This window comes from Melanaphis sacchari, unplaced genomic scaffold (assembly GCF_002803265.2).
Source record: "Melanaphis sacchari strain LSU unplaced genomic scaffold, SCAv2.0 Contig0_pilon_pilon, whole genome shotgun sequence".
In the NCBI taxonomy this organism is placed as follows: domain Eukaryota; kingdom Metazoa; phylum Arthropoda; class Insecta; order Hemiptera; family Aphididae; genus Melanaphis; species Melanaphis sacchari.
Window position 1 is genome coordinate 19,285,880 of NW_020270366.1, and position 24,913 is coordinate 19,310,792.

Here is a 24,913-nt window from a genome sequence, read left to right on the forward strand (position 1 = left end):
TATGTTTTTTTTTTTTTTATGTATTTTGTTTAATTTTATTCAAATACATTTTTGAAAAAAAAAATGATATGTAAACAATTTTTATATATAAATTAAAAACTCAAATTATTTTCTGAACGCTAACAAAGATAAATTTAGTATGTTCATTGTACATGAAAAACCCCGATTATATATTTTCGTAATAGAAAGTATCATCTATTAATGTATTACTTAATAGTTATTTTGATTTTGTCTAATCAAATAAATTTGTATTTATAACAAAACAAAAATTCATTGATAAGTATTCAATCACTAAGTCTTAAAATACTTTTATTTGAATAACGCATATGACTGGGTTTCATTAATCTAATATTGAAATACGTTTATTAAAATTATATTCTTAAGTACAAAATGTTAATGCGATTACATTTTTAGACATCAATTCATGAACATAAAACGCAGGGTTGTGTAAATATAAATAAATCTTTTAAAAAAAATTATTAGTCCACTTAAAAAAATATTTAAAATGATATAATTGGGAAAATACTAACAAACAAACTGAAATAAGCGTGATTATATTTGATAAATAAATAGATATATTTTTATTTATAAACAAAAATCATCTAAAATAAACAGATAGATACGACATATAAATATCACAGAAGAACACTATAAACAAAAAAAAAAAAAAATAGAATACATTTTTACATTAAGTACATAAATAATGTAAGCAAAAAATAACAATACCTAATTTTAAATGATTAAAAACGACAAAATGATTATTAAGTATACAATGTACATATAAAAGCAATGTTGAACAAGTTTTATGGTCTTTTTATTAAAATATTGCATTTAAAACACATATAGAGTGTGTTAAGCTACATTAATTTTATCAGTCAATTAAAGCAAGTTAAAAATAAATTTTTTTATATTATTTGAAGAATTAATAAATAGTAGTCTTGTTAACTGGTTTTGTAATAAATTTTATTTAAAAATTTTACTTGTTCTTTTAATATTTTTTTTTTTAAATTTTGATTTGTGAATTTTGAACGAATATTTATTTTTAATTTACAAGCATTGAAATTGGAGAAGATTATACCACAAACATGTGGAATAACCCTGCTACTTTATACACATAATAATAAATAATATGAATATAATAATAAAAATAATATAATTATAATAAATAAATAATATAACGAGAACACATTTAAATATAATCTATTTATATACAGTAAAATAAACCTGTTTAATATTGCACATAAGTGATAGTGTAAGAATAAAACCATGTATTGCTCCCCCACCAACACCACCACCATTAGTTAGTGTGAAAATCATTTTTTTTTTTAACTTAACTGGGGATTTTTTTTATTTTTGTAAATAGTAAGAAAGTTTTTTAAAAAATAAGGACTTTGTAACATAACTTTATTCCATGACTATGGAGGTAAATAATAACCGATACCTAAACAGATAAAAAATAAGTCTCTTTTAAAAATTAGCATTATTTATAATATTATAAGATATTTTATTTTGCTCCTAATTCTATTTATAATTAGTATAAAATGTATTATAAATGTAACCTAACTTTGGTCACATGGGCTAAATAATCTTCAATAGATAATATTACTACATGATTCACTTAGATTACCCTAACATTTGCCAACTCTGAATGTCAGACATGTATTATTATTAGAATTATACTATTTAAGCTAAAAAATCTAATGACTAAAATTAATTTATAACTTTTGCTATTTGGAAAAATGAATTGGTTAAAAAAAAAAATGATGAGGTTTAATGTGTATTAAAGAATTTGATTTTACCTAAATAAATGAACCAACATACATAATATATGAATGACAACAATAAAAATACATTTTAATCTTTTAAAAGTCTTAAAATATTAGTTATTTTTTTTAGTAAATAATTTATACAATACATACTTTTATATCAAGTACTATTTAAAGGTCATATTTCTTTTAAGCTTAATTTAATTTATAAATGTCAACTTTATACACGATTATTTAAATTAAAAGCAATCTGTGATGATAAAAATGTATAATTAAAATACTACATTAATAATACCAGGACATAATCATATTAATTAACATCTAAAAAGATGTACCGATTATTAAATCACTTTGATCGTTGACTAGAAAATGGTATACAAAATTGGTCTTCTTTCTTGACATAGAAGTTCTAGTATGGCTAGATTTATCTGAACGAGATCTGGGAGGATCTCGAATAAATATTTCACCAAAAACAGATGCTAGAATCAATATAACAATGATTAATATTTAATTATTTTAAGATTAAAGAATAAGTTAAATAATGTAGGTAAGTTACCAAGTTATTAACCATAACTTATTTATTTAAAAGTATGAAATCTAATAAATTGGTTAGGAAATTATTTGTTCAAAATGGAAATAGTAATCAAGTAAAATAAAAAAAATAATAATAAAAAGTACTAAAATACTAGTGATGTAAGCACTTAAAGAACTATGAACCTAAATGAAAAAAATAATAGAATAAAACTAACTAACCGATAGTTTTAACATCTAATTTGTTATCATTGACATGATTCAATAGTTCTTGAAGAAATGCACAAAGGTATAAAAATACATTTTTACTTCGTTCTGGTAGTTGAGAAATAATCTGAACAATAAAATTAAATTAAAAAATAAAAATAAATTATAATTCAATAATTAAATAATACTGACTTGTTTACATTGACTGTAATAAGACACTGCAGATAAACAAGTCGCATGCAAATTGTATGGTATTATGGGCTCTGATGTACTGTCTAATAGTATTAATAGAGCTTCAGCTACAGAATGTACACTACCCGCTAAAATTTTATGTAATTAAAAAAAAAATGGACAATTTTTATTTTTATTTTATAAGTAATTTTTAAAAACTTTACGTAAAGCATCCGGTGTTCCATTATCCAACCAATTTCGAATCTGAACAAATTCAGATCTGAGGCCAGATTGTTCAAATAAATGTTCTTGTTTTAAACCATGTCTATATAAATGATCCACAAGGTACCATACTTCCTTAGGTACTGGGTAAGGATCTGAAGTCAAATTGCTCTTATTGTTTTCCTTAAAAATATAGATTATCAATAGTCACCAAAAAAAATAATATTAAATAAATAAAATTACATTGATTATAATATATATAAAATAAATATTAGTAATTACTTACAAGTTCCATAAGTTTTCCAAATGGTATATTTTTAATAGGAACTTTCAAATAACAAAGTGTTTCTAATGAACAGCCAAAACAACTTCGTTCATAGTTACCTAAAATACAATCAAAATAATTAAGTGAAATACAAAAATTTGTTAACAAAGTTATATACCTGTAACAGTTATAAAGATATCTTTTCCGCCATCTAAATGCAATACTAAAATATCATATAATTTGTCTTGACCACTTATCATTTTGTATGCTGATTTTTTATCTATTAAAACTTCTAAAGTAATATCACACTTTTCACCTAAGAAAATATTAATATAATATTCATGTTATCTATTGTTCAATAGGTAATTTAAGAATTTACCAGGATCGATAAAACTCATGAAAGGTTCAATTCGCAACCATTCTTTACAATATGTAGAATCATCTAATTTTTTAATAAATTCAAATTGTACAGGAACTTGACCAGTATTAGCAACTGTGAGTTCTTTTAATTGAGGTTCCATAAACTTCACCTTGTGAAAAATAATTTCAGTGTTATCAACCATAACTTGAGGTAAATATTCATTTTCTGCTTTGTCTAATTTTTTCATTATATGTTCATGAATTTTTCTGTACTTGGTCAAATCAACAACTTTTACCTATTAAAAATCAAATCAAGTTTAATTTGAAAAATACAAAAATTAAAAAGTTACTTACTTCAGATTCAAATAATGCACTGACTGGTTTGTGATCACTGATCAAAAAATTAGGATGACTTCTATATGCAAGTTGTTTAATTGAATTACCTCGCCACAATATTCGGTCACACCATGCAGGAGCACGATTCTTCTCACTAATCAAATGTACACAAATTAAATAAATACATAATATTAATTTGAATGTAAAACATAAAAACACACCTGCTATCCCAGTCATTGGTACCTGGATCATATTTATAAGTAGGAAGGAAATTAATTAAGCCCTCCTTATAACCTTTAAAAACATTTCCAGCCCGATGTTGTTGCTTTAATTGATCTGCTTCTAATACAATTTTAAAATTATTTTTGCGTACTAAATCTTTTACGGATATTGCATCCATTTCGGTTATTCTATAATTGAGATCACCAAACCAATATACTTGACTGAATAAAAAAAACATAAAACAAATTATAATAATAGTATTATAAAATTAAATATTAAGCATAATATAACATTATTAAATTTGAATATATTTTGATGCATTCAATTTGATTTTTATAATTTGAAAATAACTATAGATTTATCATTTAATTTTTTTTTTTATATATATTTATAACTCACTTATGATCCTTAACAGTTTTTGGTGGTGTAAAATTTGAAAATACCATTCTTGAACATATATTTTGATAATCTTGATTACGTCTTTCATATTCTTCAACATGGGCTGCTAAATGTGTATTAACAAAGCATAAAGATGTGTTATGGAAATCCATACGTACTGCAACTCCACCTTTATTTCCCTAAAATTAAGTTTAATAATTATGATAATCACAAAAAAAAATTATCAAACAATTTACCAATTTGCCCATGATTCCAGTACCAACAGTATCAGTAGCAACATTTTTCACATGGTCTATATGTTTATTTTTAACAAACACTATAAGCATCATTCCCACCAATCGAACTAATGCCACTTTTCGATAATTGCCTTTGGAATTAAGACTTTTTGTAACAGCTTGTCTAATTAATCATAAAAATAAATAATTTTTTTTTTTTTATTTAATATTATTAATTTAAAAATTTTTCTAGTTAAATACTAAATTCTTAAAACACTATAATTTAATAATATTTTCCTTAAAATCAGAAATAAAGTTAAGTGAAACAAAAAAATAATAGCACTAACAGGTATAAGTTAATACTTAGTATTTAAAAACAATCTATTTGTCATGATCATGAACAATATAATCAATACATTTAGCATACTTCTTTATAATATATGCTAATGTACTTTTTTGATTTTTTTTTTTTTTAAATAAAAGTAATTATATTCTGTCTTCAACAATATTAATTAATGACTAATAAGCAAAAAAAAACTGTTACTAATTAGAGTTTAAATACATTAATTATTTGTTTTTAAGTAATGCTTAATATGAATTTACATAATAAGTATCTGTAAACAGGTAAGTTTACATATTGTGATAGTAGTGATCGACTGTTCAGTTAATTAAATATAATATTTTATTAAGGAAGATTGATAAATTAATAATAAAAAGATTAAGTAAAAAGTTTTGATATGCTAAAAATACTTAAGTTTGATTATTAAACAATTATTAAATATTACAAATCACTTACAACCATTCTTCTTCTCGGGGAGAATCATTAAAAAGAAATGCTTCTTTACTAAGATCAAGTTCTTGAAATCCAATGGCATAAATATCAGGCGGTTCAGAATCACAAATCAGCCAATCATTAAGTGAAGATAAGGTTGGTTGACCATTAACATTCCAAGTACCAATATAAATACTAAAAAAGAATAAATATTAACATAAAGTTAAATAATATATAAAAAAAAAATAAAGACCTGAAATTTTGTGCATTAGTATATTGTTCTTCGCTCAAAATCATTTGTCGCTGTATAACACTTTCTCGAGAACTAAGTGTATGTGTTCCAGTTGGAAATGATATATCATTTTCAGACACAGCCATCTTATAAGTATAATACATAATTAAAATACCAATAATATTTTTAATAAATATAAATTATTACATTAGCCGTTATTATATTATTAGGTGTATTATCACCGTGAATATTCATCATCAAACCTAATTCCAAGTCGAGATCATTTGTATTATACTTTTTTAACCATTGAAAATCCAATGTCTGTTGATTTTTTAAATAAACTGTTAAAAAAAAATATTGTTTAATAATTAATAAATTATAGAATATTACTATCTACAGCTAAATACTAACGGTCCATTGATCTAGATAATTCATTAAAAAAATGATTAGTTTCGTGTCCAGAATCCATTCCCATAAATAATTTAAAATTCCGAGCTGATAAGTTAATATAAATATCAGAGTTTGATTCTGCTGACAATGAATCTATACATATAGTTATAATTATTTGTTATATTTTACAAGTAATTGTTAATTGGGTACATATTAACAGTCACGATCAAAAAGGATTTTAGGATTTAAACATTACATAAGTAATATGTTCTAAGATAGAAAACAAATAATGTTTACCAATATCACATTTGAAATCATTATCAATGGGCACAACAAAGTTGATTGTGAGGTCTGTAAAAGCTTGTGGTGGATTTCTGGATGTCGTAAATACAAACAAACCAAATGATGAATTACGCTCAACCAAGGCTAATAATCGGTGAGCTTTAGGTGACCAGCCTTGCAACAATACACCTTCGTGGAGCTGAGTAAGGGAGACATGTGTAATGATTGTAAAAACGTAATAAATAACTACTAATTACCGCCACAACATTGTCACCAGCGTTCAATTTATCCTTCATAATAGCAGCTAGCTCCATCGCAGAATAAAATATAATCCACAGGTATAAAAAAAGCTTAAAACGTACTTGACTGTCTGTTATAATGGCCACCACGGAGAATTTAAATGCTCCAAGAGCAGATTAGAATATTTTAAAAAAAATCGCTTACACCTGCTTCAGGATACTGAACAGTCAACAGACTACTGAACAAATGAACAATATACACAACAATAGTAGTAACAATTTGTAATTATTATTACTTGTATTGGTGTACCCATTAATTTAAATAAAACATATTATTATCATGAATACATTATTATTACTATTATACGTAAAAGATACGAATCGTGATAACACAATGCATATTGCATAGAGTATTTAAATTAAAATCATATAGATTGACCAAATAGTGGAATGACTAAAAAGGCAGGCATGTATACGAGTCACAGTAGTTGTCCGTGCCAAGTATTATAGTTTATAGTTATTACTTTTTAAAAGACATCTAAAACACTAGAACGTCTAAAACATTGATACTGTGGCGACCAACAACCTCATTATCATTATTTGTTTTTGTATATTATATTTATGTAATCAGCTGTCACGCGTAATTTTGTTATTGTATATCTGTATCTCTCTCACCGCCGCCATTAACCATCAATACGTAGCCGCCTGGCGCCTACCGGCGATCTTCTCTCTTTTACGGACAACCGTCGCTGCGATCGCGTGTTTATCGTTATCGTCCTTCGGACTCGTGCTCCCTCCATAGAAAATACTTTTGTAGGGCTCTGTAACGTTTTGTTTATTTCTATTACGATTCACATTTATTATTTTGCTTGCAATATTTTTTATACTCAGATCTTTGTATCGAATATTTTGTTTATACCTTTGCGCAATATATGTTAACCTGTTAACGCCTTTCAGCGTTTCAGCACGTACAATTTCATTATTTTTTGAATTATTGGTAACCCAAGTCAAAACACGTGACACGGTAACAACAAAGCACACGATTCAAACTCCAAAATACCATAATTAAATGTTTTATACGCTTAATCACGATTTAAAATATTAAAAAAATTAATATACTCGTATAATATATATTTATGTTCATCTATTTGATACTTTAATCCGTAACTTCATAAGCGGATATTTGATTGAATTTTAGGGAGGAGAGCTTTCTTTGCATGGTTGCAAAATAGGTACCTACTTAATACTTTGAAAAATGTTCAATAATTTTAGGGAGGCTTTCGATTTTTCTGCGGGATGCTAAGCCCCCAAGCACCCCCCAATCGTTGCCTATACGAGGCTTAACGTATGGTAAAAGATTAAAGACGTATTATTGAACCTTCTATTCCATAAAATAGTTATTCCTAAATAAATCTGTTCAATTATAATTCATGTCCAAAATGTACATTTGTTCCACCGTTTATTTTAATGACTAGGTAATTGTTTTACAGTACAGTCACTAGTCAGTATACTAGTAGCCAATACTTCTAATTTATTATTTTTATTCTAAATTGCATATTTTTTAACAATAGATTTTAGATTTTTTTCAGGAATATCAATTAGTTATTAATTATTACCTACAATTTATTTAAAAATTATTTACTGAATAGAAATGCTTGAAAATTGAATACAAGATACTACAAAATGTATTCTTATATTATCTATGTAAAAATATTAAAAATACATAATCTCAAACTTTTTCATATACATTTAGAGTTAAAATGTTGACGAAATTAGTGTAATTAAAAAAAGATAATATAGTAAAGTTAATACCCAGCTTATAGGAGAAGAGAGGAAGCTATCCTTCAAAATTAGGATAAAAAGCGAAAAAGCGTTGTGAATAAAATCAAGATTGAAAACATAATTGAGTGGTACAGATATAAAATAATTATATGTATAATTATTTAGGAACTTTTTTTTAAGTGGGTAATGAGGAAATAAGTAGTAAAGATTAGAAGTTTATTTTGCATCATAGTGGAAGCTTATTTGTTTTGATAATATTAATTATAGTTGTACATAGCTAGGATTTGAGAGAAGATGTGCTGTTAAGGCAAGAACCGAAAAAGTCTTTAGGACATAGTTCCAGGAATAATAAACCTTGAGGAAAGAAATGAAATTTGAAAATATTGGATTCTTTAATAAATTTTTTAATAAGAATTAACCAGACTACCAGAGAGTCATATAACTCTTATTGTTTCATTTTCCAGAGTTGGAGAGTGGGAATTTTTATTTATTATGATTTATGATTATTATTAATTTTTTAAATTATTCAGAAAAAAAAATACAATTTACAGGTCTGCCAAAACATTTCAGCGGACGACAGGCGAAATCTTTCCCGCTTTTTTTTATCAATAGAACAATTTTCTTTATAGTTTATAATATCAAAATATATACATAAAAAGAACATCGTTTTTAATATTGCGAATTTCAAGTGTGAAGTGGTAGTGGTCATTCAACTCATTAGTTAATCGAAGCATTCGAAGCAACTGACATATAGATCATGCAAACGAGTATAGTAATCAGTAACCGGTTCACATTTAAATTGTAGTTAACAAATAACAAAGTGACGAGCTTTTTGAAGAAATAAATACGAAGTCTTCTGAATCGTTCCTGTTTCATTTCGAAGTTTGTATGTTTTTACCTTCTTGATTTTGAATATTTCTTTACCGTGTAGCGTAGCCCCAATAAACACATTCATATTTCATAGTTATACCGACCATAAATAAATGTCCTCAAATTACTTAATATTTCTATTCATTAACTTTTTTAATTTTTAATTTTTATTCTAGATATTTATATTATTATATTTGGATTCTTGGTTTTATTTTTTATAACATAAAAATGCAAGTAATTAAAAAACCATTCCGTGTTGCAATTGAAGGAAATGTTGGATCTGGAAAATCAACATTAATTAAGTACTTTGAAAACTTTAAAGAAGTTGAAACAAATGCTGTGAGTTTATTAGTTTATACTTTATATTAAATATAAGTGTTTATTGAATAATATCTATTTAATGAATAAATAATTGTATAGTTATATTATGCTATAATATATTTATATTGGTTCTCTAAAATCATATATTTTTATTTTTATTTAATTCAAAATGTTTTTACGATTTTAATTTATATATTTTGATATTTTGTAGGAACCAATAGAAACATGGAGAGATTTAAATGGTCATAACTTACTTCAACTGACATACTCAGATCCTCACAGATGGAATTTTGCTTTTCAACATAATGTACAACTAAGTCGTTTGAATTTACAGTCAAAAACTACAAATAAAGACGTACAAATGTTTGAGCGTTCTTTGCAAAATAATAGGTACCTAATATTAATTTATAAACATTTATTAATAGAGTTTAAGTTTTATATGTACTAAAACGTATCACATTTTGCTTATTGTCCTACCATTTTTTTAAATTGTGTTGGCTGATTCATATGGAAATTTTGTTTATATTTAAAGTTTTATCTAGCTATTTGTTTTACTATAAAATTATTCCCAATTAATTTAATATAATTTTTATTTTATTTACATTTTTAACTCAATGGAATAATTTTAAAATACAAACCTATTTTTTTATTTATACCTAGTTAGCTTTTTATTTTTTCTAATTTATTGTATATTAAGCATTTACTAAAAAAAAAATTAGGCATACTCATGGTTAAAAAAGAATGGGTTGTAATCATCTTAGTTGATGTTTGCAAATCAGATTGAATAATAAATAAACCACGGAAAGGAATATTTTGATGATTAGTAAATACCAATTTTAACTTAAATCAACTTGTTTATTTCTATTATAGTCAAATTTTATATACTTGTACAGTATACTTCTGAAATGAAAGAGGTCAGTAATATAAGTGTACTCAATATTGTGGCCCATTGAAGATTTTTTTAAAATTTGTTTCCTATCTCCAAGATCTGGGTTTATTTAAATTATTTTTAAAATATTATCTTAAATTTAAAAATAAATATTTATTTTATATTGCATTTTTTGCAAAGTTTTTGTACAACTCAAGATATAAAATCGCTTTTAAGCTTATTGTACATTCTTCACAATGATTCACCAACTAAAAAAGAGTGGCATAATACATTGATTTGTTTGAGAACTCTGCAAGATAATTGTTGAAATTTATTTATTATCATTTAGCATGTTTGATTAATTGACACTATATGTTACATTATAAAATAATCATAATCTGAATACACTTTATTTTGAAAATCAATTTTTGTTTAGAAGAGTTGTTCAAAATTGTTTCCCTGTTAACTTTGATGCACACTTAAATCATGAAAAATAAATTAAAAATGTTGTTTTTGTACGAAGTATGGTGTATTTAATATTAAATATTAATGATAAAACTATAATATTATACTAATAATAAGTACATAATGAAATGTTTATCATATTGTGTCAAAATAATTATGTTATTGCAATAATCAAAAAATTCTTTCAGTATAAATACATAAAAAGTTTCTTTCATCTCTAATTTGTAGTATTATGATACAAATATTCATCAAAAAAATAAAATATTTTTTTAGATATTGTTTTGTGGAGATGGCTCATGACAAAGGATTATTATCCAGTCCTGAATATGGAGTAATGTGTCAATGGTATGAATACATAGAAGCAAATGTGGACATTGGATTAGATCTAATTGGTAAGTAGTTAGTACTGCACTCTATTTATTCCTATATAAAAACAATTATTCAATAATTAATAATTACTTGAGTTCATTGTAACTTGTATCTGTGATTAATATGTATAATTTTATATCATAAACAATTTTTCATTTTTTTTTTATATACCTATTTATACTTTTACTTTGTTTCAACTAAGAGCATAAATCAGAGGCGATGACTGAATTTTTTGAGATGAAATATATTTTGGGAGATAAAAATCAAAATTGATATTGTCTACTCAATTAATTTTATTTAAATTATATTTATTGTTATGTGAATTCTAAACCAAAACTGCGATTAATTAATTATACATTTTAAAAATATTTTACTAAATTTGTGAACTTAAATTTAAATCATTTTTATTTTATATGTGTTGTGTTTTAGATTCTGAGCAGATCGATAAATTTATTGATTTTATAATGATGAGTTTTTTTTCTGTCATCTTCTTTTAGAGAGGAAAAAATTAATCTTACTACCATAATAAAAGTTAAATAAATTTTAATAGCATAATTAATAAACATGGTTGAAAGATAGTCTTTGTTCAAAATCATTTTTTGTATTTAATGATATATTATTGAATTAAAATTTAATTCCTCCATTACAATGACCCTAGTGACTCACTTGACGTACTCTAGAGCAAAAAAATACCTACTTGCCTAACTTTCTATATTTGGTCTTTTTTCCATCACTTAAATAATTTAATATATTATATGATATTTTTTGATATTTCAGTTTATCTAAGAAGTTTACCAGATATTGTACATACAAGAATGCAGCGTCGTAACCGTCCAGAAGAACGTACTGTAAAACTTGATTATTTAGTAGATCTACATGAATATCATGAAAAATGGTTAATAAAAAAATATTACAATCTCCCATGTCCATTATTAGTGATAGATGTCAACAAAGACTTATCTGACAATCAGCTTATAGATATATATAAAACTTATGAAGATATAATATTTGGTAAAATACCAGTTTTATAATTCATAGATTATACATTTCTATTAAGTAAGTGATTTTATGTTTCAACAAGATAACTCTTTTATATACATTTTAGTTCTTAAGTTAATTTTTAGATTTCAATAGTTTTATATTTATATTAATTTGCATCTTCTTTAAAAAAAAATAAACATTTCAATTTTTAAAGACATTGGACATTGTTACCTAATCTTTATTCTCAAAATCTTAATTTTAAATATTTTACAAATTAGTTATATTAATCAAATATTTAATAAGGATTACACATATTTACACATTGTTACCAAATTGCATTATTCAGATTAATATACTTTGTTATATGCGTATCTATCTTAACCTTTTTTTTTAATTTTGCTTGTTGATCACATCTTTATTTCTTTTTGAAGTTTCCGATTCACTCTGATGAAATCTTCTGCCTTCTAATTCTTCACCAAGTCCACCCTTTCTTGTTAATAGATCTGGATTTATACTATACATGCACTCACAACAGGATGGTAATTTAAAACTTTCATAATATATTTCTTTAGAATCTTTGATGGCAACCAATTTTTTGTAGATATATTTTTGTACACAAGTTGTTGTGTATCCATTTGGTAAAAGATCATTAAATTTGCATGTTGTTCCAGCATTTCTACATGAATAATTTAATTAATTCTTACTCTTGTACATTTTTAATTTTTATACTTACATACATTTCTCCACTCGAATCCCTTGTTTAAAACTAGTATTGTCATTATTTGGATCTTGTATAATATATCGCCATTCATTGTTTTTAGTAATACCAGCTTCGGGGAATATTACATCTTCCTAAAAATAAATTATTCTAATTAAAAAGTATTTTTACATTGATTATTTTATAATAATAGTTTAAATATACTAAAAGCCTTAGGTATACCAAGGATCTAAACTTAAAATGTTTACTGATAGATCATAGCAAATTTTAGCATTACATACAAAGTGTTCAAGAATCATTGAAAATATTTATTAAGTTTAAGGTATAATATACATATTTTTTACATTTCTAAATCATTTAAATTCATTTAGATTTGGTCAAGTTGTATATTATATTATATTTTTTATATTTAATTAATATGATTGCACTTATTTATAAAATAATAAAAATATATTGTAGTACGCATTTATGTTGGTTTTTTGGTACTTACTTTTGATTCACAGAATGGTTGGAGATTACTATTAGATAATCTTGTTTCCAAATCAGTTATCTAAAATATAAATGTATTTTTATAATGCACAATTTTGGTAGGGAACATAATTATTTGAAATAATATTAATATACTAAATGTATAGTATGTTGTATGTAATTTTAAGATTACCTACTTCATTTACAATATCTGTTCCAAAATAAGAATTTGACATATATTTGCTGGTTCTAAAAATATTGATTAAATCTTGTCTAATAATGAAAAAATAAATTATTTTTAGGTTAATTAGTTTTTTCATACTTTTTAAAATTAATTTGGTTTGGTGTTTACCGTGGATAATTATCAACTTTGATGCAAAAGCTTTCGTTCAACGAACATTTTTCGATTACATGTGGTTCTGGTATAAATTTGTTAATTTTAACTGATTGCATTTTTTCATTAATTGAACTTGGAAAAACAATTGACGAAGATTTGGTTTGTGGTAATTTTAAACTGCTGTTATGTTGTTTATTAGTATTATTGGTTGTATTTATATTTTCATTTTTAAATAATGATTTTGTCAAGTTTGTTGTTGGCGTATCTCTTGAATGTACATTTTTAATATTCGTAACAGCAGGTTCATTTCTAAAAATAAAACAATAAATTAGCAAATAAAATTTAGGTTAAATATATATATTATTTGATGATCTTAATAGTAATGGTGTTAAGTTATTATATTTGTTTTATATTATTTAGTTTTTATGGATAAAATATAAAATATAAGTCAACAGAGGATTTTGATGTTTGTGGCTTGTGCATATTACTTCTATTGTATTATATATTTTATCCTAAATTTTTAAATACATTATATTTATATTTAAAAAAGTAAATACCTATGTGTGTTTGGGTTACACAAATTGAATAAATTTAAATTGACATACCTATTCATAATATTTGGAAAGATTTTTACTTGATTATCACCATTTTATCTTCTGTGACTACAATTCAATGTATGATCGATATTTTTTTAAATGGTCTATTAAAATTTAAATTTTTTTTCCTAAATTTTTACTACTAATTTGTCTGATACTAGGTTTAAGTGTCTAACATCAATATTATTACTCTATAGTCCAATTAGAGCACAGTAAATGAATTTAAACATTCTGAAATGTGTTAACCAGCTACTCTTTTATGAAATTTAATACCTACTTATTTAATGTTTTGAAATTTAAGTAATGGCACAAAATAGAAATTATTAAAATAAGCTTAGATTGCCTAAATTATTATTAAAAACGAGGATCAGATTATGAGAAATATTAGAGAAGAAAAATATTACAGTCTACATAGCATAATATAGTGTATTAGCCAAAGCGACAAAACTATTGAGATCACCTTAAAATTTCTGGCAATCATCTAAATTTTAATAAATCCTTCAATTTTTTAGAAATATTTTTATTTAATTAGTAAAAAAAAAAAAAAACAGCTGACTATATCTAAGAGAGGAACTGCAAGAATTGTTTACAAATAATAAGAAAAGTTAGGAAGGGGAATTATCCACCTTAAGGGAAACTTGATGGTTATAAAAAATATTATCTAAAAATAACATAATTCATTGTTAAAATGTTTGCTTAAATACATAAAATGTATTATATTATGCACTGAGCGATTCATCAAACGTGTTCTTTTAATCACCCTAATTTTTTACCTTTACTATTGAATTTGTACAAATTTTAAATTTTGTATTTTTATGTACCTATTTAAACTGGACAATTATATTTTTAAATATCTTTTGAATTTTTTATGAGTTGTTAAACGGATTACTATTCAAAAATGTCGACAATCTATCCAAATCTAAATTTAAACGAGTTCTTTTTCAGTTATTTTACTTTTTATAGGTTCATAATAATAGGATTTAAAAGTATGGGTACTATAGTGTTAATTTTTTTATTTCTAGATAGATTTATAAATTCTATAAATCTATCAATATTTTACAATTTGTAAAAATTGTTGATAACTGTGATAAGTTAAATAATACTGGAGCAATTTCATCTATTTTATATTTTCAGAATATTGTTTTAATAGCCTGGAAAATATCCGTTTGAAGTTTTGTAAAAATATCAACTTTTACAAAAGAAAAAAAATGAAAAATTATTTGTTTAATAGTTTCAGCAAAAAAAGTAAATTCTTGTTAAAATATATATATATGTATTGCTTTAAAAAACTCCTTATATATAACAAACGATCTAAATATTTAAAAATATAGTCTTAATAACAACCTTAAAACTTATTTAAGTGGATATTCTTAAAAATTGGATAAATTTGTTATTAAATATAAAATGGTTGTAGGAGGGGAGTGATCATCATGCTTGATGGATTACAATTAATCCTATGTATCAAGGATTCCCAACCTTTTTTACTTAACGACGCACTAGATAATTTTAAAAAATGTCATGGCATACTTAAATAAACAATAATAATATATATATGATGTTATATTTATTTATATTCAATGATACAAATTTAACGTAATATTTGAGACTGATGTTTTTTACATAATTTCTCTATTCGAGGTGAAATAGTTGAAACAGCAATACATAAATCAGGTTCAAAAAAACTTAATTTTAAATAGATTAAGTTTGATTAGTTTGATTTAAAATTTCTTGTTCTTGACTAGAACTCGATGTAAGATGAAAGCAAATCAAAAAAAAGGAAATTAATTATCTCATAAAATGAATCAAATTTATCTATTTATGTATCATATCTCAAATATTATTATTTATTAAAAATATATTTTTTTTTTAATGCATATTTTAATAGTATATTTAGTGATTCTTTAAGGCAAAAATGTGTGCATATTTTAAGGTTTTTTAGGGCATGAAGTTCCTAGCCCTAATTATTGTAATATGTGATAATATTTAACAGGACTGATTAAAATACCCGTATTGGGTATTATCGGGTGAATAATATATTATAGCTATTTTATTTAGATATCTTACCAATTTTTATTTTCAAGATAATTTCGAAAGTAATGCTATTATAAATATAAATTATAATTTTGATTATTATATTTAGCACACATAATAACTAATAAGACAAAAAATTACACAACATACCTGAATAATTTCGCGGCATACACGTGTGCCACGCGATTGGGAATCTTGCTATATATACTGACATTGGAAAAATATTATTTTCGAGGGAAGACTGTAGGAACAAGGAGGTAAATATAAAATACCTTCTATCAAAAAGATATACATTGGAGTAGAAATTCCAACCAGTGGTACATGGTAAGCTCATAGCTGGTATACAAAGAAAATAGATTTATTATTATCATGTTTTTACTTTAATTTAGTTTCTAAAATATTAATAACTGTAAACTTTAAAAAGTTTTTTTTAAGTGGTCTATGAACATTTTAAAAACTTCGCAGGCTGCATAGGATAATGCATGGATAATAGGATAATATTGGAAATTACCACACTTTAACATAAAATATCTGCCGAATATTATAGTAGGTACCTATCTAATTTCAATTATTTATGAATTGTTTCACCTATTGATGAATACAAGTATCAAAACTTTCGAAAATGTTTAATTCATATAGTTCCGCATATTATTATTTTGGCTGTTTAATTATTAGTTGCACCATTTATAATATATATATACTAATATTTATTACTAATTATTAATAACCACGCGTTTATTCATATAACTTCCTTTTTAGGTTTTCCATTTACAAGGTAGGTACTATAATATTATGTAATATTTAATATAAGTATAAAACACTGCGGTCACTAATTAATCAGTATGCCTTTATAACGTAGAAAATACTTTTTGTATCGTGATGTCCTTAATCATTTTAGCAGTTAAAGGTACATTCAGAGGCGCGCCATGTGGGAGAGGGTATCAAACCCCCTCCACCCCTGAAATTTTAACGAATTTAGTAAAAAAAATATTACTTAATATTTGTATACATTTGAAATTAACTTGAGATGCATGTTAGTAAAAATATTGAATCCCCTCCTCCGAAAATTTTTTTTAGGCACGTCTATTAATAGGTACATTATATATATGCTAGAATGTTACATTGTCCAAATGTTAACATTATAAAAAACGTGATTGGTATCTAGTTAATGTTTTATGCTTTTATTTCATATATATAAGTTATTTACTGCATTATTGGATACGTATGTTATGTACATATTCTTAGTATAGGTATGTTCATAGCTGATACCATCGATAGCATCGCGGACCCCAGGAGTACGGACCACAATTTAAGAACCATTGACAAAAATCAGCATGTATATTATATAATGAGTCAAAACAATACACTGATTTAAAAATTTATCAAGAAACCAACGGAATTAGAATTTATGTAATCAAGAACTTATAGTACCGCTGATAGTTGGTAGGTCATCAGTGTCATAAATGTAAATTATATTTGCAGCACCTATGCTCCAATTTACAAATTAATACGAGTATACAGTATAACAGTGTAAGAAATTCATAAACATACCTATATGAAACTAGTTATAATAATTAATATTTATATATACCTAGCTCCTTGGTTCATTTTTAATTTAAATTTTATATTGTATTTCTAAGCACATTTTCAAATTATATTAATTTTTTTTTAAACATTAAAAATACTGAAAATTTTACTCAATTGTGTATAGTAGATTTCGTGTAAATCTTGTCATTATTGAGTATCCAAGAAATTTACATAGTAATTGATGGTTAAAATACAATTTGAATTTGATAATTATTTATATGAGTGTCAAGATACGAAGGAGGCGGATGGATGGACTTTCTAAGGATAATTTATTTTAAATTATACCTAAATATACTATACATTTTTAATTGAAATAAAATCTATTTATCTGCATTACAATTCAACTTCTTCCTCCTTAATATTTTATTTTTCAAATTTTAATAATTTACGAAAGTAAATCCTGAATCCTCAAACTTATTTCCTATGCTATAGTTGGTGTCTATACTCCATCAAGGAGCCATTTAATCTTATTTGTAGTCCTACCCGATACAGTATAAATCTAGTGACCCGTCATTAACCAAGTAACAACTATACTTTTTATACCTCATTAGTCATTACGTTCCATTAAATACCTATTCAACGATCAAAAAAATTACATAAATATAATGAAATCAAAGTCATAGTGTTCTTAATGGAAAATTAAAATCAACAATGAAAAGTCTTGTATTATAACTTTTAGTCTTAAAAGATAAATAAATAGTATTCTCGATTTTTCAGAACAACAACATTTTAAACTAGGTATCGACCTGAAAACTTCAATGTAAAATTAAAATAGAAGTAGTTCTAAACTACTATCAATATTAAACAATTTTCTGCTCCTAGTAAGAAAATCTTAAAATCTATTTAGTAGTAAGTACATTTTTAAATATATATTATGATAAAGATATCATTAGTGTGTTAAGTAGATACAAGTGATATTAAATACTAAATAAGTACTGATGATAAGAATATTTTATGTGTCGTAATTTTGGGTACCTTTTATAGTTGTTTTATATTAAGTTATGAAACCTATACATATAGAAATTATTAATTAACCTACTTTTGATTCTCCTTAAAACTTGATGTGGTTGTAGTATCTCGATCAAATAAACTTGTTCTTTTCGGCCTATTCCTTGCAGGAGACCATAAATATCCTTCCCAGTATGAATTATAGTCATAAGTGTGTTGTGCTGTTGAATTGGGCCATTGAATCTAAAAATGAAATTAACCTATTTAACCTTAAGTTAAGATGATTTTAATCAGTTTTATTATAATATGAATATTTAACATTGAACAATCATGTGATTTTAATAGCTCCGAGGTTATTAAACCTAATTAGTCATAATATGTAAATATAAAATTTAAATTGAATTTAATATTTGATTATTTTATGAGTAAAAGTAAATTTAGATAAATATTTATTTTGTCCTAACAATAATAAAAAACGTTAATTAAAATTAAATATGTGTATAGATATATTAGTCGCCCAATTTATATTAGAATTATTATATAAGAATTAAAAATATTGTATTCACTAAATTTTTAATTTGAATACATATTTCTTATCCTAATTAATTTAGTAATATATGTATTATCAAGACTTAAGTATTAACTATTAATAAATAATAATACAAAAATACTAATTAGTTATTAATTTTTAAAAGTTTTAATAAATGACTTTTTTTTACTATGACTTTGTAGACTTAATAATTAATCTTAGTAAGTACCTATATATTTAAGTATAATTCTGCACTGCATTATTACAATGGCCAATAACATTAATATTTAATTACCTAATTTTCTATTTAGTTGATACAATAAGGAATATATAAATATATTAGATGGGTAATAAAATAATAACAATTATATTAATTTCGTTAAAATAAGTTGTCGTTAGATAATAAAAAAAAATAATGATGACTATTCATATTATTCTAAAACATAACATAAATAAAAAGTATTATCTGAGGCTTTGACCTTATGCATTTGTAATTTGATCTATTTTTGAGAATCTTATCTCATTCATTTATTCAATTAGTCTGATCAGGTTCCGTAAGTTTATGAACACAGAAACTGATGTAAATTTTGAGAATTTATTATATTATTTTACTAAACAAAAATGTAGCAATTTTTATTGATAGGTATTTACACGTCTACTTATTTTATTAAAAATCTAGCATATTATTATGTCAGTGTTTAAACACGATATGTACAATCAAAATTTCTAATTTAGGAACATACCTATTGTCTACATCGCTTAAGCATAATATCATCTTGAATCGAGCAATTATAGTCAATTACATTCCAAAAATATTTATAGTAAAATGAGTAATGATTAAATAATATAACATATAACTAACATAACGTACTAAGATTTTTCATTGGGAGTTTTAATACTTTAATGTAATATAATGTACATATATAATAAAAATAAGCATAGGTATTATTAGTTAATCACGTCAACCCAAACGTGCGAATGTTTATCGGAATTTTTATAAAATATGACGTTATAACCAACGTATTAAATAATTTTTAATTTAAAACTGTAAATCTATTATATTGTACGAAAAATAAATATGTAATGCAATTATAGTAGGATAACACACGTCACACGTCATATATTTTTAAATTTTTCATGACAATACATTTTAATTATTACATTTCACTGCATTTTGTATTAATCTTAAGATCTTTGAATTATGTGAATGTAAATTAACTAGGTACCTATTACCCAAGCCCTATTTGTATGTGCACCATGAATGCACATGTGTGCACTACGATTTGAACGTATGTGTACTACGGTCTGTAAAACAAAAATTAAACAATACTTCAGCTACTAAGAAATATAAATAATTTTAAATTTTAATTATATTGAATTATAATTTCTTTATTTATATGTAATACATATTCCTTAAGTATGCAGTCCGAAATTTTACAAATAATAAGACCTGCTATTACCTATCTATACCCATTATTGTTGGGAATTAATTAATGGATATCGAATGTACCTAATGCCTATGTTTATTTTTATTCTTTGTACAGTATAATGATTAGTAACTTACTACTTGGTACATGAATATAAAAATCGATCTACCGACAAATTATCTAATATTATTATTATTAAGGTAGTTACTATCCGCCTTCCAACAATTATATAATTGTATACATTATTGGATTTAGTAATAGGTAAATACTTTTAAACACTTAAATAGGGTAGGCCGTCATCGCTCATCAGTAGGTACTCTATGGTAAAATTAAAACTATTATTATAGTATACCTACCTAACATAGGTACTTTCTAATTGTCAAGTTTCTTTTCTAAATGAATATCAAATAATATAAATTAGGAGTGTAATAAGTAAGTAGGTAGATACTAGGTAATAAACAATACCTAGGTAACATATTATGTTTTCATAATATTTTATAAGATAAAACTGCGTCGTATAATAAATCTTAATTAGTATTCTATAAACATTAGAGATTGAACATACACAATACAAGTCATACCTATAATTTGATTTTAACAAATAAAACTATTGTAAAGATATATTTTTGTCATGTTCTGTAATTTTCTCACGTATATACCTAGTTAAAAGTTAGGTAGATATTCAATTCCATTTAATTATTGACACAAGTTAAATTTTAACTTTTTACAGATTTAAATTGATTTTAGTTAAATAAATTAGTTTTAGTCACAAGCTAAGTAACAAACTAGACACAAAATTAGGGTATACATTTTAATATTATATTAAAGGTAAAATAAAATAAGTAAACTATACTATTATACACCTATCTTAATATTTTAAACGTAAATTAATAGTTAATTAAACATAATTAATTGTATAAACATATTATGGTGTTATTAATTTATAAGAATTATATTTTAGTTATTTTTTAGAGCTTATTAGGACTATCAAAGGCATAAAAAATATGTAAAATAAGTCTATGATACAAGTTTAAAATAATAATACAATTATTATTGTGTTTCAAACGGTCAGTTTGCTTTAACTATTTAATATTTTATCATAATAATATATACATTATATGTACAAATAACGCACAAATGCACAACACGTCTGTTGGTGAAAACGTGGAAACCAGTAAATAAATGTTATTAATTATACAAAAATATTTCATTACCGTGCTAATGAGAGCCAGTATTATCATCAGCCACGGCCATTCGGTCATTTTGTCAGGGTTTTCACATCCACATAAATTTATATACACAATATAAGTACATACATGTATACTATAAATGATTTAATATGTACGTAAAATTTATAAATTGTGTTTATGTTCTGTATGTTGTTTGGCAGCTAGTAACGATTGATCGATGTATACGTAAGTTTTATTTTGTTATTATATTGATACACACGCACACACCAAACGGTTTGACTGTTATTCAAGCACTGCCGCAGCCGCACTAATGTTTGCCGTTTGGCTTTGGCACGGTGGCACTTGCCACTTGGCCACTAGAGCAGCCGGGCGGCAGTTGATATACCTATGATAATAAATTATAGGTATCCATATATTATTATGTGCACGAGTGGTTTATTGTACCGGTTTTTGCTCACATGACGCCACTGTAAATTATCAGATCGACTATTAACTAACATTCAAAAACATACAATTAAAACGTGGGTACATTTAAATAATTTACATTATTTATGTTTTACCGTAGATTATAATGGACGTCTGAATCTCAAGTATCTCCGAGTGTATAATATAAATAACATGGTATGATTACAAAGGTCCAGATTTGATTTAAGACTGCACAAAACGCGACTTGTTTACCTTTCATTCATATTATCGTTTTGTTATTAAATTTTTATTAATGTAATACGTTACACTACGTCATGTACTCACCTACCGTAGGATCTGACCATCAAAAAGTTTTATTAATGCCTTGTTAAAAATATCAAAAATCAATTTAAGGTCATATACCTAATATTTAAACAATATAATATTTTATTTAATATATTGAAAAAAAACGGAATTAAAAGTATATACAACTAAATCTTAAAAAAAATAAAATAAAATAGATTAATAGTATTATTATTAGTAATTTTAGATTATTTTTATTGAAAACAGTTTATTTGTGTATTAAATTATTGAATGTAATTAAAATGTATAATACCATTAAAATCAAAAATATTTTTAATTTGCACTTTTTGGTTTATTTTTAAATCGATTATAAAATCTAAGTTTGTTGAAAAATAACATACTAGTTAAGTTATAAAAATATAAAAATAATAACTTTAACTTACTTAAATTTTTAATGAATGACTTATACTGTTGTACTGGCTGGTCTCGCTATACTTAACACATGGTAACTCATATTAATTTATTTATACATTGGCTACATCTAATCACGCATACCTATATAATATGTCATAGACGTAGAAATGAGAAATTAGTTAAATTCAAGTAGGTGGGTAGTGGCCGTGGGTACCTATTCAAAATGTCTTTATTTCAACTAGTTTTACTGACTTGTAGAAACTTATGTCTCTTTCATAGTGTTCATATTGATATCTATTTATATATAGATGTAATATAAAATATCATATATTTATATCTATATAATAAAGATACCTAACTTGATATCTACCTACTTTCAAAAAAATTATCATTTTATAGTCCATAGGCGAGTATTATCGAATAAACGTTTTATTTTTTCAAGTATACGCATTACATTTATAAATATTGGCAGTAACCATCACCCATTACATTTTTTTAAATATACGTCATAATATATAATAGGTATAGCATGTTTGGTTATACTTTTGAATGATCAAAACATATAAAACCTTGCTTCAGGTTTTTCTTAAAATAAACATCCATGTAAGGATATTTAATTATCATCTGAATATATTATTATTATTATTGAGAAACTATTGTAGTGGGAGAAAATGAGTGTAACAAAGAAATTAGAATTCATATTTAGATAATTATATGCAGTTATTGTAATGGTAGTATAAAATAATGTATTATACATTTATTATTTATTGTTTTTAATACATTTAAGAAAACATAATTAAAAATAAACTTGAAATTATTGTATATTAGCATTAATAATTAGTTTTGTCGACAAATAATTTAAACAATTATATACATTGAGTGTTCAATAAGTTTGGAAACAGTCATTTGACTAATTGGGACTGATAAATGATAATATATTATGATAAAATTAATGAGATAGGTAATTAAATATTTTACATTATAAATCCACGGCAGTGTTATCGCTCCATGTAGGTATTAAAATGTACCTAGGTACAATTATCAAGAGTTTCCCAATTTATAGGTATTGAACACTTGAAATATAAGTATTAATGCATATATATAATATATATATATATTATTTTTGTTCATTTAGTTAAAATAAGATATTTATAATATTATTATTCAGGAACAAGTACGTATTTTCAGGATAAATTTCGGAAGGGGGGTGTTAAAATATTTTAAATACATGAACAAAAAATACATAATTATATAATTGTTTTAATGATAATATTATACTGCAACTAAAATATAGATAATTACCTACTGATGAATACAAATTACAAATTATAAATAATGAAAAAAATGATTAAAATTACAATCGTAAAATATCATAAAACAAAGTCAACTTTGCATGGCGTTTTAAAAAACAGAATGAACTCATAATTGGCTAATAATTGTAGTTACTAACAGATAAAGTCTATTTTTCGACAAGATTGCGATAATATTCTAACAAATTTAAGAAAACATATAATAATTATCGGGAAACTGGAAAATGTACAAAATATAAATACTTAAAATAAACTGTAGTTGTATAATTAAACATAGTTTGTAATTAGTCTTTGTTATATTATAAATTTATTATATACCTTATTATACCTACTTTAAAAAGTTTAGGGAGAGGATGAACCCTTCAAATCCCCTGTTGACGTGCTT

At 24.3% G+C, this 24,913-nt stretch overlaps 3 protein-coding genes across 4 annotated transcripts; 1 reads left to right on the forward strand and 2 right to left on the reverse strand.

The window, feature by feature from the left end:
- Nucleotides 1-1,934: 1,934 nt before the first annotated feature.
- LOC112596018 (inositol polyphosphate 5-phosphatase OCRL-1) lies at nt 1,935-7,167 on the reverse strand. Its single transcript, XM_025341460.1, has 17 exons — nt 6,628-7,167; nt 6,386-6,569; nt 6,110-6,241; nt 5,906-6,039; nt 5,720-5,844; nt 5,491-5,661; nt 4,716-4,878; nt 4,480-4,658; nt 4,080-4,301; nt 3,877-4,012; nt 3,542-3,818; nt 3,341-3,478; nt 3,184-3,281; nt 2,900-3,080; nt 2,697-2,824; nt 2,520-2,631; nt 1,935-2,245 (listed from the first exon to the last, which is right to left on the reverse strand). The coding sequence occupies exons 1-17, from the start codon at nt 6,682-6,684 to the stop codon at nt 2,088-2,090; spliced, it is 2,595 nt and encodes an 864-aa protein (XP_025197245.1). The 5' UTR covers nt 6,685-7,167; the 3' UTR covers nt 1,935-2,087.
- A 1,849-nt stretch (nt 7,168-9,016) lies between these two features.
- On the forward strand, nt 9,017-12,428 carry LOC112596811 (deoxynucleoside kinase-like). Of its 2 annotated transcripts, none has more exons than XM_025342618.1 (5): nt 9,017-9,277; nt 9,438-9,600; nt 9,794-9,972; nt 11,189-11,307; nt 12,062-12,428. In XM_025342618.1, the coding sequence occupies exons 2-5, from the start codon at nt 9,490-9,492 to the stop codon at nt 12,313-12,315; spliced, it is 663 nt and encodes a 220-aa protein (XP_025198403.1). In that variant the 5' UTR covers nt 9,017-9,277; nt 9,438-9,489; the 3' UTR covers nt 12,316-12,428. The 2 variants fall into 2 exon arrangements, with proteins under 2 accessions (XP_025198403.1, XP_025198412.1); XM_025342627.1 differs by having other exon boundaries at nt 9,017-9,273.
- A 193-nt stretch (nt 12,429-12,621) lies between these two features.
- On the reverse strand, nt 12,622-22,413 carry LOC112596800 (protein spaetzle-like). The gene is made up of 7 exons (XM_025342608.1): nt 22,121-22,413; nt 19,042-19,193; nt 13,804-14,097; nt 13,649-13,724; nt 13,474-13,533; nt 12,999-13,117; nt 12,622-12,941 (listed from the first exon to the last, which is right to left on the reverse strand). The coding sequence occupies exons 1-7, from the start codon at nt 22,166-22,168 to the stop codon at nt 12,656-12,658; spliced, it is 1,035 nt and encodes a 344-aa protein (XP_025198393.1). The 5' UTR covers nt 22,169-22,413; the 3' UTR covers nt 12,622-12,655.
- Nucleotides 22,414-24,913: the final 2,500 nt, after the last annotated feature.